At 36.2% G+C, this 17248-nt stretch overlaps 1 protein-coding gene across 1 annotated transcript; it reads right to left on the bottom strand.

Annotated features, from left to right (window-relative positions):
- Positions 1 to 10883: 10883 nt before the first annotated feature.
- Positions 10884 to 16475, bottom strand: LOC102592630 (lysine-specific demethylase JMJ25-like). Its single transcript, XM_006360310.1, has 12 exons — positions 16234 to 16475; positions 15233 to 15332; positions 15003 to 15144; positions 14701 to 14764; positions 13631 to 14366; positions 13199 to 13528; positions 12990 to 13094; positions 12621 to 12761; positions 11944 to 12016; positions 11753 to 11838; positions 11062 to 11181; positions 10884 to 10949 (listed from the first exon to the last, which is right to left on the bottom strand). Exons 1-12 carry the CDS (start codon positions 16473 to 16475, stop codon positions 10884 to 10886), a joined length of 2205 nt encoding a protein of 734 aa, XP_006360372.1.
- Between the last annotated feature and the right edge of the window lie 773 nt (positions 16476 to 17248).

The raw sequence follows: 17248 nt of genomic DNA on the forward strand, positions 1-17248 counted from the left end.
AGAAACCAGCTGCACTAAGGGGGGAGGTTTGTTACTGGATCGATTGTCCCCAGTACAAGAGATCAGACCTCAGGTTGGAAAATCACTACGCAGTGAAGTGATAAATAGTCCTTTCAACCATAGCTCATAGCAGAGTTATGAGGGCGGAGGCAGGATATGTAGCTTTTCAAATGACACAAACTATGTGCCATCAATATCTAGGAAATAGGAATTAACATTACAAGATTTCGAGACCAAATTTTCTACCAAAACGTCAATGTACCAGGCAATAGCAGCCCAAAACCTCAAACAATTTATACATACAGAAGAACTATAACTCCACTTTCCAAAATGTATCTAGTCCTAGGAACCATAAGGTCGAGAAGAAAGTTAAACAACTGTAAATTGTCACAACAGAAGAAATGACTTAGTAACAACTAGGGGAATAAAGACTTAAGGTTGGACCATTTTTTCAACAAGCCATCCATCTGCACTTCTGTTGTTACCAATTCATTGCTGATGCTTTCTATCTTGCCAGCTTTTTCTTGAGATAGCAACAAGATGTTTTGAGATTCTCGAGACCGTTCTTGTCGTTCATCCATGATTTCTTTCTGCATGGTCCTTATATCTTGAAGTCGTTCTTCCAACTCTCGAGCTTCTTCCTCCTTTTTCTCATACTTCGCCTTCAACCTTGTATCTGATCTAATCCAATCATCGAGTTTTTTCCTGTCCTCTTCAAAGTCGGTGAAGAACTCCTGGCAACTTGACTTCGATCGTGCCAAGTCCCTACATTTCTTAACCATGAAAGGGAATTCATACTTGAGTCTTCGCAATTGCTTGGCTTGTTCTTCGCTCAACAATGATGAGGGATTATCACTTAATGCAGCAATTGCATCATGCACTTCCTTTTCTTTCGTCAGGTCATCAGCAAATACCGCCAAAGGCAGTCTGATGGAGCATTCATATATCAACTTTGCATGAATTTGTGCTGAAGAAGTAGTACTGTTGATCGGGAGGCCTGATTGTTGCCTGGGATGCTGCTCTTGTAAAGACTTCAAGAATGACTGAACGGTGTGGAATGTTGATTCAACGTCCTGATCTATATTGATGAGCTGCTTCATCGCTTGACTAGGAACCAATGTGGTTTCTTGAGCCTGACAATATAAACCATACTTTTACATACATAAATTTCTATGAGAATAACAAGGTAAAGTTAAAGCATAAATATAATGATATCAGTTGTTGATTGAGTATAAACCTTGTTTGGTGGAGAATACAGAATAAGTTGAGAAGTTCTTGATGGATCTTCTCTGTTGGCAGCCATGCTACTGGATGGATCTTCCGAAATGGAAGAAGATTTTGGCATACTTGGTCCTGGCATAGCCTAGAAAAGTAGAAATGAAAATAAATAAATAAAACAAGCCACAGAATGAAGTTTGACATAGAAATGAAACCTGTTGGGACTGTGGCTCACATTTATAGTTTTGCTGATCGAACTTGATAAGCATAGTTCTGTACCGATGCCTGCTTCAGAGTTCCTATTTGCATCCATGGAAGAAAAACAAAAATGAGAAAGAAATGTGAATGATGTCATATGTGTTCCGACAGAAGATAGAAGCATGTCTAGAACGGAAACACCAGATGATAACAAATTAAAATAAGGAGCAGAAATCTTACAATAGTGTCTTCTTCAAAAGATTCACTGCTTTGCTCATTGTTTGAACAATAATTTTCTTTACCTGAAGTGGCACAAGAAGAATTTAGTAATGTTTTACGCATGCAAACACTGTTTTTTGCGAAAAACCAACATTACAGATGATTTTTTAAAAAACAAAACAATGTAGTGCATATTGTAAAACTTGCAACATGTAATGAGAACATAGTATTTCAACAGAGGATCAAAGACCAAGGAATCCCTATACAAAAGGCTGCACAGACGGTGGAACTGTTTAAACACATCGATTGCAACATTGCCAAAATAGGTATGTCATGCTACGTGCTATACAGTGGTGCTCTTTTCCATTAAAATCCGCATTTATTGATATTCTATAGACCATATTTTTGAGGAAAAGAACACAATATTCAAAAGAACACAGATGCTTAAGAGGAGCAGAAGCAAAAATGAAGTCATATACCCCAAACTTGTCTTTCCTAGAATCATGATTTCTGGGAAGTTTGCGAAGCTCCTCAGTCAAACGGATGCACTCATTCACATTTTCAGCAGAAATAAAATCAAGAGTGACGTTGATAAAGGGCTGTAAAAGATGAACACACAGGAAGTCACTGAGCTGAGCTTATAAAAGTACTAGATTTATGGTTCACTAAATTAACATCTTACTATAGTAAATCATACCAGTGCAGGAAGATAAATTCATAAAAAGAACATGCCTAAGAATTACGAAATGATGTATACTTTGAGAAAATGAAGACATAATTATTCATGTAAGAAAAGAGACATTCTTTTTCAACGGACTGAAAAAGAAAGTAAGACAAACAAATTGAAACGGAGAGAGAATTAAAGGCTGGGATATAAAAGAAAACATTGCTGGAAAAGAAAAGAAAATGAATATGGCTCTATATATGAGCTACTTGACTTCCCTAGTACTACAAAATATTGCTATAAAAAGAACGATATGATGGCGTGGGATAAAGAGATGAACTAAATGCACACCTTTAAATTTCTCCCTTGATGAGGGCATCCGGCAGGAACAAAAACAGCTTCACCTAATTTTTGAACAAATGTCCATGGTTCAATGCCTGTAAAAGGAAATGAAAGCATAGTGAACACAAGATGCAATCTCAGAAACTGCTTCTACATGAGCCGTGCAAGGAAATAGCAACAAATAAGAGAAAAAAATGACCATATTCTTCCTTTAGCCTCCTTTTATGCTCAGCGCTCAAGTAGAAAGTTTTATCAAGAATGGGATGAACAACCTGTGATGGAAAACATATATTGGAGTTTATCAACTTTTCATTGTAACTTTGGGTAACTAGGAGATGTAATTTGTGAAACATAACATAGCTAAAATCGTTACCGGTGGAAACGGTGAGCCTATGTGCCTAAATTCCCTGAAGTGCTTCCTGAGATATTCCTCCAATTTAGGAACGTCTTGCCTCCTAAAGACATCCCATAGAGCATCATCATCTGCTTCTTCAAATCCTTCAGACCTATCTGTTTCACAATCAGCTGTTACACTCAGGACAGATTTTCCATTTACATTAGTGATGTTAGTCTTAATGCTCTCATGCATCCTGTTAGCATCAGCTACAAATTCCCTCTGATCCCGTGCTTTGTGAATCTGTCTCAACTTCTCTATGGCCACGAGTTGTTCAACCTTTGGAACCACTGCTTCAGTGTGCATCAATACGTTGACCTAAAACATACATAATTTAAAAGAAAATAAGACCTTAAGCATGAACTTGGATATGCCTTTTTTGTAAGTTTTTTAATGTAACTTCATCCTAAATGGCCCCGATAAGATTAGAGTGCATGTTAACATTTCCAAGTATCTAGATCTCGACAGTAACAGCAGCTTGTTACGCTACACTTGAAGGAGCCAAACATACCGTATCAGTCAGAGCATAGTGTAGTTTGGTGACCGAGTCTCCACGTCCAAGCACCTTAGGAAAACCATAAGCAATGTGTACCTTGTAAAGGTTGAGTACGTGCTGGAAAACAAACACGTAATTAATGAAGGCAGAAAGCGTATTAAATAGAGTTAGAGAGAAAACAACAAAACTTTCCATATGAACAGAACTCAAGTTATCTAATCTAAATAAACAATAAGTGCTGAAATAATAGATGACTAGACGAACCATGCACCAATTGGAGCAATTTAAGATATCAGCAGCCTTCATGGTTTGTCGACAGGCACTCCATATTACCGTAGGCTCCCAGCTCAATCGCAATGCTCTATCATGAACGTCAGTTACAATAACTGGTTCACCCTTGGAAAAAGAGAGCCGGAAATGCATTGAATTTGTACTCTGAATATCCACAGCTGCTGGGGTGAATAAGTAATTATCACTAGAATTTTCCCGAGCAGCTGCCTTACGTAGCTTGGGACCAGAAGTACTAGGTTCCCCCTTTGATTTTGAACTGCAGTGGTCCAGTGCTGAATCTATATGCAAGTTACATTTTTGAGCTATTTCCTTAGCTCTCAGTAACAACTCGAATATCAGTAACTCAGAAAATAGACACCTCAAATATAACGTTCCTTCACTACAGCCTCCCATATCTTTTGGTGGGCAAGAAATGGCACCATTTTCCATGGGTTTCCATTTAGATTCCATAGCGACCTCGGTTTGATCCCTTGTTATAACTTCAGCCATTCCAGGCAAATAACCTGGTCCATTGTCAATATTTTGCATCCTCACCTCGGATGCATCTGCTTGCAAGTTGCCATTCCGTAATTCTTTGCAACAAGTAAGGCAAAGTTTATAGGAACAACTAGAACAACTCCGATGAAAGTCAACAATAAAAGCACTGCAATAGTTGCTGCAAAATAACAGATGACATTCATTATTCGGTGAACTTATCAAATAATTGCAGTCTTAAGAGAAATGTGAATGCTCACCAATAAATGGACTTGTTCTTCTCATTTTCTGCTTTGTGTGTATTAACCTCAAAATCTGGAAATACTGCCCAAAGAAAGAAAAATGATACTAAATGAACACATTGAGCTACTTCACTTTTGATTATGTAGAGTCACTCACATTAATAATGACGACCTATTAAATGAATCTATAACCTTCTTACTATCGAATAGAGAGATTTAATACCTCCAATCTGATACTCATTCAGCTTTTCAATCATTTGCTCTGTATTGAGTTGTTCCAAAGCAGGCAAAAGTGCGCGTACTATGTGTTTAGAGTAGACGATTTTTTCTTCATCAGTGCACTTCACATCTACATTCAACAAATCCTGTATTGCAAACAAGAGAACCACTCAATTTGCGAAAAATAAATGTTTTAGAGCAATCATCAGACAATGAGAAGAATTGACAGAATCCTACTTTCGGCAGCTCCTGTAACAGCAAACATTCTTTACAGTTGCAAAGGTTACGACATACAGGGCATGCACTTAAGAAGGCCTCTTCTGGTATCTCAGGGTACCTACAAAGTGGACAAACAGAAAACTAGTTAATGATTACATATTTTGCAGTAATAAAGGATGGGTAAGCATCAGAAACAATCATTAGCAAATACTACCATCGACTAAAAGCACACAAGTATTTAGCAAAAATAGGGATGTAACTGGGCAGGACGCGGAAGGGTGAGCCTTAACTTGCTAAAGTTTTTGCGCGTCCTGTCCTTCTCTGCCCCGTTTAGCCTTAACTTGCAAAAAGTTTCCATAATTTTGCCTAGCGTGCCCCGCCTCATTGCCATTTATGCAAATGATTATCCCACATTTCATCAAAAACTCTCAAAATGATATTCAAATATTCTATTCCCTCCAAAAAGTAGGATTAATATGCCTACATCATCAAAAGTGTATCTTTGGCCAAAAAAATCTCAATCAAGTCCCCACGTGATAAGGAAGATTAACATCTCAAGTTTAAATCCTAGATCGGAATCTAAATTAATTCTAACCATCGATCGATTCAAGGAAGGCAAAATGTATTATCTTTACAAAAAAAAAATCTCAATCAAGTCCCCTCGTGATGAGGAAGATTAACATCTCAAGTTTAAATCCTAGATCGGAATCTAAATTAATTCTAACCATCGATCGATTCAAGGAAGGCAATGGCATCTAAATTCTTACCATCGATTGATTCAAGGTAGTCATAATGTTTTATCTTTACAAAAACAAATCTCAATCAAGTCCCCTCATGATGAGGAAGATTAACATCTCAAGTTTAAATCCTAGATCGGAATCTAAATTAATTCTAACCATCGATCGATTCAAGGAAGGCAAAATGTATTATCTTTACAAAAAAAAAATCTCAATCAAGTCCCCTCGTGATGAGGAAGATTAACATCTCAAGTTTAAATCCTAGATCGGCATCTAAATTCTAACCGTCGATTGATTCAAGGAAGGCAAAAGGTTTTATCTTTACAAAAAAAATCTCAAGTTTAAATCCTGGATCGGCGTCTAAATTCTTACCGTTGTTTGATGCAAGGAAGGCAAAATGTTTTATCTGTACAGTTGGAACAACACACAAGTTTGTCTTTGTCACTCTTTTTACACTGATGACACATTTTAGACTTCCCTCTCTTCCTGTTGTTTTCCGCATCACTAGAAAAATTCATTTTCTTCCTCTTCTTATTCGTCTTCTCCATTGAATTATCAATTTTTTCTTCATCACCATTGCTGATATCCATATCAGATGATTCTTTTTCCTTGTTTTCCATTTTCTCTTTCAACAAAAATTTTCAGCTGCACTTCTACTCTTTTCTGTCTGACTAGCCGCAATCTTAGGTTTTGTCTGAAAAATGTTATAAATAAATACACTCACAGATGCTGACGTGACACAAAGAGCGTGCTGAGGTGGCACAAAGAACGTGCTCACTCTCTTGAACACATGTGAGGAATTGAACATTTTATGACTACATTAAATACATAATTAATTAACATTAAAAGTTAAGGTGATATCTTTTAAATTATTTTAATTTATTTCTTTATGTGGCGCTACTATAAAAAGAAATAAAATTAATTCAAATATATCAGAATAAAGAGAGGCATAAAATGCATGTCCTTAGCTTCATTCAACACCCCTAAACTAGTTGTACTTACTTGCTATCGGACTTATCTGTCTATTCAATTGATTTTGTTGCAGAATCTTCTTTGCAGGAGAGGGCAAGCTCTTGTTCCTGCTCCATTTTCTTTGCTTCGATCTCAAGTTGAAGTGGAAGAAAAATCTAAGATCCAATTAATTTTACCATTCTGTAAAAACTACATACTCAGTTTAAAGCTAACAACACTAGTGTCAAAGTACCATTGCATTATTAGCATAATGTTTTCAATATAATGCAACTACGATTAATAGTAGAGCCTAGCTGAAACACACACATAATTTACTAAAACCTAGCCAATGCCGATTCATTGTAAGCTCGTACAGCAGAATTACTGAAAAGTGAAAACACATATTTAAAGCATTGCTCGATTTTCCAATTTCTCGCAGATATCTTCAAGAACTAGTGTTAGTAAACATCAAAAGTTGCATAGCAATTATCACTCATCAGGTGGTGAACCATAAATATCTAGGAATTAGCATTTATGCATAGCTAACATGTAAAGTTGTTATAAAGAGTAACTCTCACCTGCTAGAGCTAAACTAGAGTTCAACAAAAAAAATTCTACAAAAACATCAACATACCAGGCAAAAGCAGCCTAAAACCTCCAACAATCTATACGTACAGATGAACTATTACTCCACCTTCCAAAATGTATCTAGTCCAAGGAACCATAACGTCAAGAAAGTTAAAACAGTTGTGGTTTCTGACAACAGAAGGAGAGACCGGAATGTAACATCTACGGGAATGAAGACTGAAAGTTGGACCAATTTTTCCTTAAGCCATCCATCTGCATCTTTGTTGTTACCAATTCATTGCTAGTGCTTTCTATCTTGCCAGCTTTTTCTTGAGCTAACAACATGAGTTTTTGAGCTTCTTGAGACCCTTCTTGTCGTTCATCCATGATTTCTTTCTGCCTGGTTCTTATATCTTGAAGTAATGCTTCCAACTCTCTAGCTTGTTCCTCCTTTTTATCATACTCCGACTTCAACGTTGCTTCTGATCTCATCCAGTTATCCAGTTTTTTCCTGTCCTCTTCGAAGTTGGTCAAGAATTCCTGGTAACTTAATTCAGCTCGTGCCAAGTCCCTCCATTTCTTAACCATGACAGGGAATTCATACTTGAGTTTTACCAATTGCTTGGCTTGTTCATCGCTAAACAATGATGAGGGATTTTCATTTAAAGCAGCAATTGCACCATGCATTTCTTTTTCATTTATCGGGTCATGAGCCAATGCTTCCAAAGGTAGTCTGATTGAACATTCAAATATTAATTTTGCAAGTGTTTGGGCTGAAGAAGTACTATTGCTCTGGAGGCCGGATTGTTGGCTGGGATACTGCTCTGGTAAAGACTTCAAGAATGACTGAACCGTGTGGAAAGTTGATTCAACGTCCTCTATATTGATGAACTGCTTCAACTCTTGACTAGGAACCAATGTGCTTTCTTGAGCCTGACAATATAATGCATATACTTTTACATAAATCAATAACAAGGAAAAACTAAACCAGAAAAGATATCAGTTGTTAATTGAGTAAACCTTGTTTGCTGAAAGAACTGGAAGCGGAGAATGTAGATTAACTTCAGTAGTTCTTGGTTTCTCATCCTCACTTGGGGCAACATATTCTTCAATTTTGGCAGTCTTGCTACTACATAGATCTTCCGAAACGGAGGAAGATTTTGGCATACTTGGTCCTGGCATAGCCTAGAAAAGAGGAAATGAAAAAAAAAAAAACAAGTGATGAAGTTTGACTTAAAAATGAAAGCTATTGGGACTATTGAGATATCAGTAATCAATTGAGTAAACCTTGTTTGCTGAAGACAGGTGATCAAGAACTGGATGCGGAGAACATCGATTAACTTCAGCAGTTCTTGGTATCTCATTCTCACTTGGAGCAACATATTCTTCTCTTCTGGTAGTCTTGCTACTAGATAGATCTTCCGAAACGGAGGAAGATTTTGGCATACTTGGTCCTGGAATAGCCTAGAAAAGAGGAAATGAAAAAAAAAAAAACAAGTGATGAAGTTTGACTTAAAAATGAAAGCTATTGGGACTATTGAGATATCAGTAATCAATTGAGTAAACCTTGTTTGCTGAAGACAGGTGATCAAGAACTGGATGCGGAGAACATCGATTAACTTCAGCAGTTCTTGGTATCTCATTCTCACTTGGAGCAACATATTCTTCTCTTCTGGTAGTCTTGCTACTAGATAGATCTTCCGAAACGGAGGAAGATTTTGGCATACTTGGTCCTGGAATAGCCTAGAAAAGAGGAAATGAAAAAAAAAAAAACAAGTGATGAAGTTTGACTTAAAAATGAAAGCTATTGGGACTATTGAGATATCAGTAATCAATTGAGTAAACCTTGTTTGCTGAAGACAGGTGATCAAGAACTGGATGCGGAGAACATCGATTAACTTCAGCAGTTCTTGGTATCTCATTCTCACTTGGAGCAACATATTCTTCTCTTCTGGTAGTCTTGCTACTAGATAGATCTTCCGAAACGGAGGAAGATTTTGGCATACTTGGTCCTGGAATAGCCTAGAAAAGAGGAAATGAAAAAAAAAAAAACAAGTGATGAAGTTTGACTTAAAAATGAAAGCTATTGGGACTATTGAGATATCAGTAATCAATTGAGTAAACCTTGTTTGCTGAAGACAGGTGATCAAGAACTGGATGCGGAGAACATCGATTAACTTCAGCAGTTCTTGGTATCTCATTCTCACTTGGAGCAACATATTCTTCTCTTCTGGTAGTCTTGCTACTAGATAGATCTTCCGAAACGGAGGAAGATTTTGGCATACTTGGTCCTGGAATAGCCTAGAAAAGAGGAAATGAAAAAAAAAAAAACAAGTGATGAAGTTTGACTTAAAAATGAAAGCTATTGGGACTATTGAGATATCAGTAATCAATTGAGTAAACCTTGTTTGCTGAAGACAGGTGATCAAGAACTGGATGCGGAGAACATCGATTAACTTCAGCAGTTCTTGGTATCTCATTCTCACTTGGAGCAACATATTCTTCTCTTCTGGTAGTCTTGCTACTAGATAGATCTTCCGAAACGGAGGAAGATTTTGGCATACTTGGTCCTGGAATAGCCTAGAAAAGAGGAAATGAAAAAAAAAAAAACAAGTGATGAAGTTTGACTTAAAAATGAAAGCTATTGGGACTATTGAGATATCAGTAATCAATTGAGTAAACCTTGTTTGCTGAAGACAGGTGATCAAGAACTGGATGCGGAGAACATCGATTAACTTCAGCAGTTCTTGGTATCTCATTCTCACTTGGAGCAACATATTCTTCTCTTCTGGTAGTCTTGCTACTAGATAGATCTTCCGAAACGGAGGAAGATTTTGGCATACTTGGTCCTGGAATAGCCTAGAAAAGAGGAAATGAAAAGAAAAAAAAAAAAAAGCCAAATAATGAAGTTTGACTTAAAAATGAAAGCTATTGGGACTGTTGAGATATCAGTAATCATATGAGTAAACCTTGTTGGCTGAAGACAGATGATCAAGAACTGGAAGCGGAGAACGTAAATTAACTTCAGCAGTTCTTGGTTTCTCATTCTCAGTTGGAACAACATATTCTTCTCTTTTGGCAGTCTTGCTACTAGATAGATCTTCCGAAATGGAGGAAGAAGATTTTGGTGTACTTGGTCCTGGCATAGACTAGAAAGGAGGAAATGAAGAAAAAAAAAAGGCAAATAATGAAGTTCGACTTGGAAATGAAAGTTGTTGGGACTGTGGCTCACATTTATACTTCTGCTGATCGAACTTGATAAGGATAATCCTGTACTGATGCCTGCTTCAGAGTTCCTACTTGCATCCACGAAAGGAAAAGAAGAAGAGAAAGAAACATGAAGTGTACATAAACAAGGGTATTTAGCATTCTGAAGAGCACTAGAAGCAATGACATTGTTTGAACGGACACGTAGTTTAAGAAAGAAGACTTTTGAAACTCATTAGTAAAATGAGAAGTTTACAGTCAAATTATCTCTGAATATAGAATGGTGTCATTCTTTTTGGGACAAACAAAAAAGGATTTGCCGCATAGATTGGGACAGATGGAGTAGTTGGTTATATAAGTTCATTTTTTCAACGAAATATATAAATTTCATGTTAAACAAAAAGCAAATAAGAGCATAACTTTGTGAAAACAAGGAGCAGCAATCTTACAATAGTGTCTTCTCCAATTGATTCACCGCTTGGCTCATTGCATGAACAATTATTTTCTTTACCTGAAGTGGCACACACAGAATTTAGTAATCTTTACACATGCAAACACTCATTTCAGCGAGAAACTAATATTGCAATTATAACATCAATGTAGTGAAAAAAGAAGTCATATACCCCCAACTTGTCTTCCCTAGCTTCATGATTTCTGGGAAGCTTGCGAAGCTCCTCAGTCAAACGGATGCTCTCATTCACATTTTCAGGAGAAATAAAATCAACAGCGACATTGATACAGGACTGTAAAAGATGAAAACGCCAGAAGTCACCGAGCTGATCTTATATAAGTACTCTACTATTGTAAATCATCTACGAAATGATGTGTACTTTGAGAAAATGAAGACATAGTTATCTATTTCAACATTTGATGAAAAAATTTCGGACTTCATTTCAGCCAGAATCTTGATTTTTACATCTGTCCTTAGAACTGATGAAAAGGACTTCTGATAACAAAGATATGCATGATAATGTATCGACGTTTACACATTCATAGCTTGCTTCCACACCTTAGTAGCATCTATTTTTGTAGACTCTCGAGTTGAAATTACTCAATTTTGTTTATTATCTTTTTTTCTCTCTGCATAAAGCAGTAGGAACTACGAAAGGTACCATTCAAGAAGCTGTATAGGATATATGATACTTTCTAAAGCAATATTAAGGACTATGACAGGGATCTAAAAGCAGAAACTGCTGGAAAAGAAAAGAAAATGACGGTTTTATGCGCTGCTGGACTTTCCTAATACTACAAAAACTTGCTATAAAAAATGGGCGATAGGATGACGTGGGATAAAGAGGTGAACTAACTCCATACCTTTAAATTTCTAACTTGATGAGGGCATCCAGCAGGAACAAAAACAGCTTCACCTAATTTTTGAACAAATGTCCATGGTTCAATTCCTGCAAAAGGAAATGAAAGCATAGTGAACGCAAGATGCAGACTCCGAAACTTCTTTTTACACAAGACATGCAAGGAAATGGCAATGAATAAGAGAGTAAGATGACCATATTCTTCCTTTAGCCTCCTTTTATGCTCTGTGCTCAAGTAGAAAGTTTCATCAAGAATGGGATGAACAACCTGTAATGGAAATAATATTTTGGAGTTTAATCAATATAGTTTTGGAGTTTAATGAAGTATCAAATTTCCATTGTAACTTTTGCTAGCTAAGAGATGTAATTTTTGAACCATAAAAGATAAGAAACCATAACTAACATCCATCAACAGAGCCGAAGTACTATAACGTACATTACATGTCTTCACACTAAAGTATCAAAGTGATTATTATGAGAATTATAAATAACTAACATCACACCATTATAGCAATTACAATGGCAATCACCACGACGATAAACATCAGGCCACACCACATAGCAAAATATCAAACACTCAGTTAATGGTTCACTATACTAACAAATGATTGCTAGTAAAACTTGAGTCACTAATTAGCATTTTCATGTAATAGACAGCTTTAACTTTAACTACCTTTTTTTAAGTACAAGACGATTATAATAAATAGAGACTGAAAAATTAACTAATCCTATGGAGATGTGACAAGTCAATAGACAGAAACAAATGACGACGTGCACTTATAGTCATGGGGGAGGAAAAACATGGATAAAGATAAATTTACTTTAGAAATTTCAGAATGGAGAAGTAAATGAAAGTTGCAGCTTATCTTTACCTGCGGCAACGGTGAGCCATATATGTGCCTAAATTCCCTGAAGTGTTTCCTGAGATATTCCTCCAATTTAGGAACATCTTGCCTCCTAAAGACATCCCATAGAGCACCACCATCTGCTTCTTCAAATCCTTCAGACCTATCCTGCCCAAAACGAGAACTACTATCCTCTCTGTCTTTCTTTGTTTCACAATCAGCTTTTACACTTCGCAGGTAATACTTCTTATTCTCAGATTTACTACTATTCTCAATTTTCAAACCATCACAGTTCTGTTTCTTCTGAGAAAAGTTCATCCCTTTCAGCACAGATTTTTCGTTTACATTAGGGATGTAATCCTTAATGCTCTCATGCATCCTGTTAGCATCAGCTACAAATTCCCTCTGATCTTGCTCTTTGTGAATCTGTTTCAACTTCTCTATGGCCGAGAGCTGTTCAACTGTTGGGACCACTGCTTGAGTGTGCATCAACATGTTGACCTAAAATATACATAATGTTAGAGTGCATGCTAATATTTCTGAGTACTTAGATCTCTACAGTACCAGCAAATTGTTACACTACATTTTGAAGGAGCCCAACGTACCGTATCAGTCATAACATAGTGTAGTTTGGTGACTGAGTCTCCACGTCCAAGCTCCTTAGGAAAACCATAAGCAATGTATGCCTTAGGCCCCAAATCTGGCTTCACGAAGTTATCAGGAAGTCTTAGAGCAAGATTGAGATAGCCATATTGAGGATGTGTATATTCCATAAAAGGTAAACAACTTGAAAATTCAGCACCATGACGCGGCAGCCGCTCATCAAATAGACCTGATGGCGGCCAGTCATTCAACTTTAAGAGTTGAGGCCACCCGTAACTGTCAAAGCGACCCTCCGTGTATCCTATAAAAAACTGGTGTATGTTCTTTTCCAACTGCATGGTATCCAGGATAAAGTAAACTAAGGTAAGAACATGGAAAATATAATATACTACACCTCAATTGTTTCTGATTTTACAAAGCATGTTTACACAAACCTTACACCAATTTAAGCAATTTAAAACATCAGTAGCCTTCTTGGTTTGTCGACAAGCACGCCACATTACCATAGGTTCCCAGCTCAATCCCAACGCATTATCATGGACGTTAGTTACAACAACTGGTTCACCCTTAGCTAAATATAGACGAAAATGCCTCAAATTTGCACGCCGAGTATCCACAGCTGCTGGACAGAATACATAGTTATCATCAGAACTTTCCCGAGCAGCTGCCTTACGTAGCTTGCCACCATAAGTACCATTTTCACCCTTAGATTTTGAACAGGAGTAGTGCAGTTCTGAATCATTATACATTTCCTTCACTTTACATTTTTGAGATATTTCTTTAGCTTTGAGTAACAGCTGCGATATCCAATTCTCAGAAAATATACATCTCAAATTTAATGTTCCGTTACTACAGCCTCCCATATCTTTGGGTGGGCAAGGAATGGCACCATTTTCCACGGATTTCCATTTAGATGTCATCGCCACCTTAGTTTGATCCCTTATTTTAACTTTAGTCGTTCCACCACAAGTTCCATTCTTGACTGAAGTTACGCTACAACCTTTACCATGCAAATAATCCAGTCCATTGTAAATATATTGCATCCTCACTTCAGATGCATCTGCTTGCAAGTTGTCATTCCTTAATTCTTTGCAACAAGTAAGGCAAAGTTCATAGGAACAACTAGAACACCTCCGGTGAAAATCAACAATAAATGCACTGCAATAGTTGCTGCAAATAACGGATGACATTCAATATTCAGTGAATTTATCAACTACTCCCTCCGTCCCAAAATAAGTGTAGCTTTAGCAAAAAATATTGTCCCAAAATAAGTGTCGCTTAAGGAATTCAAGACAAAAATATTAATTGTTTTCAAATATACCCTTATATTAAAGAACTATTTCTTAATAGTGCTCGATTCTCAAACACATTAATAAATAGGGGTAACTTAGTAAAGTATACCTTACATTTATTGTTTTTCTTAACGGGCGTGAAATGAGTTAAAGCGACACTTATTTATGGACAAAGGGAGTAATTACAATCTAAAGTAAATATGAATGCTCACCAATAAATACACTCGTCCTTCTCGTATTTTGCTTTGGGTATTTTAACCTCCGAATCTGGCAATGCTGCCAAAGAAAGAAAAAATGGTATTCAATGAAACAATCTTTTTCTTGAAAAATTACACCCCCAAAACTCATAGCATTCTTAAATGTATATCAACTTAGAGATGTTTGGCTTCATCAAATGCTGCCAGTATTTGCAAAATCACATCGAGTCACTCACATTAATAATCCGTATTACCAACAGTATATGACAACCTACTAAGTGACAACACCTCTTATCAGATTGAGAGATTTATAATACCTTGAATCTGATACTCAATTTGCTTTTCAATCATTTGCTCGGTATTAAGTTGTTCCAAAGCAGGCAAAAGTGCTCGTACAATGTGCTTAGAGCACTCGAGTTTTTCTTCATCACTGAACTTCACTTCTACATTCATCAAATGCTGTATTGCAAACAAGAGAACCACTCAATTTGCAATAAATAAATGTTTTTAGAGCATTAGACAAAGAGAAGAACTGAAAGAATCCTACTTTTGCTGTCCCATCTAACCGCAAACATGCTATGCAGTTGCAAAAGTTACGACATACAGGGCAAGCTTTTAAAAAGTCCTCCTCTAGCATCCCAGGGTACCTACAAAAGAGGACAAATACAAAACAGAAATGATGAACATCAGAAACTGATTACAGACTAACAGATGAAGCCGGAGTGATCGGGGCAATGGTTACATATATAATGTATACATTTGATTGAAATTGATCATATAAATATGCTAATTCATCAATGCTATAAAATCATCAAAGAGTTCATATAAACACTATTATATCATATGATTGTCAAAGATCCAAGTCTTCAAGCATCAACCTCAATGACCAAAACAAAAAATGCACAAGTACTTAGCAAAAAATAGGTATGTAAGTTGTAACTAGGGCAGGGTGAAGCAGGACGGGGAAGGGCACAACTTAACTTACTACAGTCTTAGCCCACCCCGCCCCGCCCCACCCTGCCCCATTTTAGCTTTTCCCCCCACAACTTTTCCCTTCCTCTCTACCCCATTGCCATTTACAAAAGATCATCCTAAAATTTCTTCAAAAACTCTCACAAAATGATAATCAAATATTCAGTTTATCCCAATTTATACTACTCACTTTCATTTTTACTCCGTCTAAAAAAGAACAACATATTTCTATATTCATGAACTTTAAAAGGCTCATTAGTCACACAAACATAATTTAAACCACATATTTCAAAAGCATTTCTTTCTTAAACTCCAGGTCAAGTCAAACTACATCACATAAATTGAACAGAAGCCAAAAAATAGGATTAATATGCCTACATCATCAAAAGTTTCAATCTTTAGCTAAAAAAAAACCTCAACCAAGTCCCCTCATGATAAGGAAGATAAACAAGTCAAAACCCGAAGTTTAAATCTTGAATCCACCTCTAATATAGTACTTACCATCTATTGATACAAGCAAGACAATATCTTTTTACTTTACATTTAGAACAACACACAACTCTTTCTTTATCAGACCTCTGACACTGATGACACATTTTGGACTCCCCTTTCTTCCTACTATTAGAAAAACTCATTTTCTTCCTCTTCGAATTCGTATTATCACAACTATCATCATCATCATCATCATCACTAGAAGTGTTATAATTATCAATATAATCAACATCATCATCATCATCATCATCTTCTTCTTCTTCACTACTACTACTGATATCTATGATCACAATTGGGATATCTAATTTCCTTCTCTTGTTTTGCATTTTTTTTTTCTTTTACTTCCAAAGAAAATTCTCAGCTAAGCTTCTACTCCCAAATCCCAATACAAAGTGAAAGTCTTTTTGTTTCTGCGCGGGAATAACTTAGCATGCCTTACTTGGTATCCGCTCCGTTCACTTTTACTTATTCACTTTGAATCGCGTGATAGTGTGTGTAATTTTAACTTGATGCGAAATTTAAGAAAATTAAAACAAAATTGAATCTTGTACATATAATTTGTACTAAAATGTCTTTTAATTTTGTGGAATATTTGGCACCGATTTTTATACTCCCTCTATCTGATATTAATTGATCATTATATTAAAAATAATTGTCTCATACTTACTAAATCAAGAAAAGTGTTAATTGATTTATTCTCATATTATTCTTGCAATTAATTATTTTTTAAAGTGTTCAAACTTGTATGGAAACCTCCAAAGAAGTTCTTAAGGGGTGAATTGGTAAAACTATCCTCTTATTTATGATTTTTCAATTTGCGTGTCAACTAATATGAGACGGAGGGAGTAGTACTGTTCAAAGAGTCAGATAAGTTAATTCTTATATATGTATATTTTTGTTGGGTTATATGCTTAAACCAGAAGCGATTATAGATGCTATAATAAAACTTTGTAAGATAGTAAGTATCTCGAAAACTCTATGAAAATCAAATGAGGTCTCAATAAAGTTTAAGAAGTTAAAAAATGACTTTTCAATTTTGTAGTGTTAAATTAAAAAATAGCTAGAAATTAGAATTTACTAAAGTGTCCTTTAATTTCAT

Source organism: Solanum tuberosum, unplaced genomic scaffold (genome assembly GCF_000226075.1).
Source record: "Solanum tuberosum cultivar DM 1-3 516 R44 unplaced genomic scaffold, SolTub_3.0 scf00319, whole genome shotgun sequence".
NCBI lineage: Eukaryota > Viridiplantae > Streptophyta > Magnoliopsida > Solanales > Solanaceae > Solanum > Solanum tuberosum.

What these genes read in the sequence shown, in the direction of transcription:
- LOC102592630 (XM_006360310.1), bottom strand. Translation starts at nt 16,475, where the DNA reads ATGCAAAACAAGAGAAGGAAATTAGATATCCCAATTGTGATCATAGAT. An exon ending in GGTTAGATGGGACAGCAAAA is followed by an intron (nt 15,145 to 15,232) that starts GTAGGATTCTTT and finishes TTTGCAATACAG; the next exon opens with CATTTGATGAATGTAGAAGT. An exon ending in AATTGAGTATCAGATTCAAG is followed by an intron (nt 14,765 to 15,002) that starts GTATTATAAATC and finishes TTTCTTTGGCAG; the next exon opens with CATTGCCAGATTCGGAGGTT.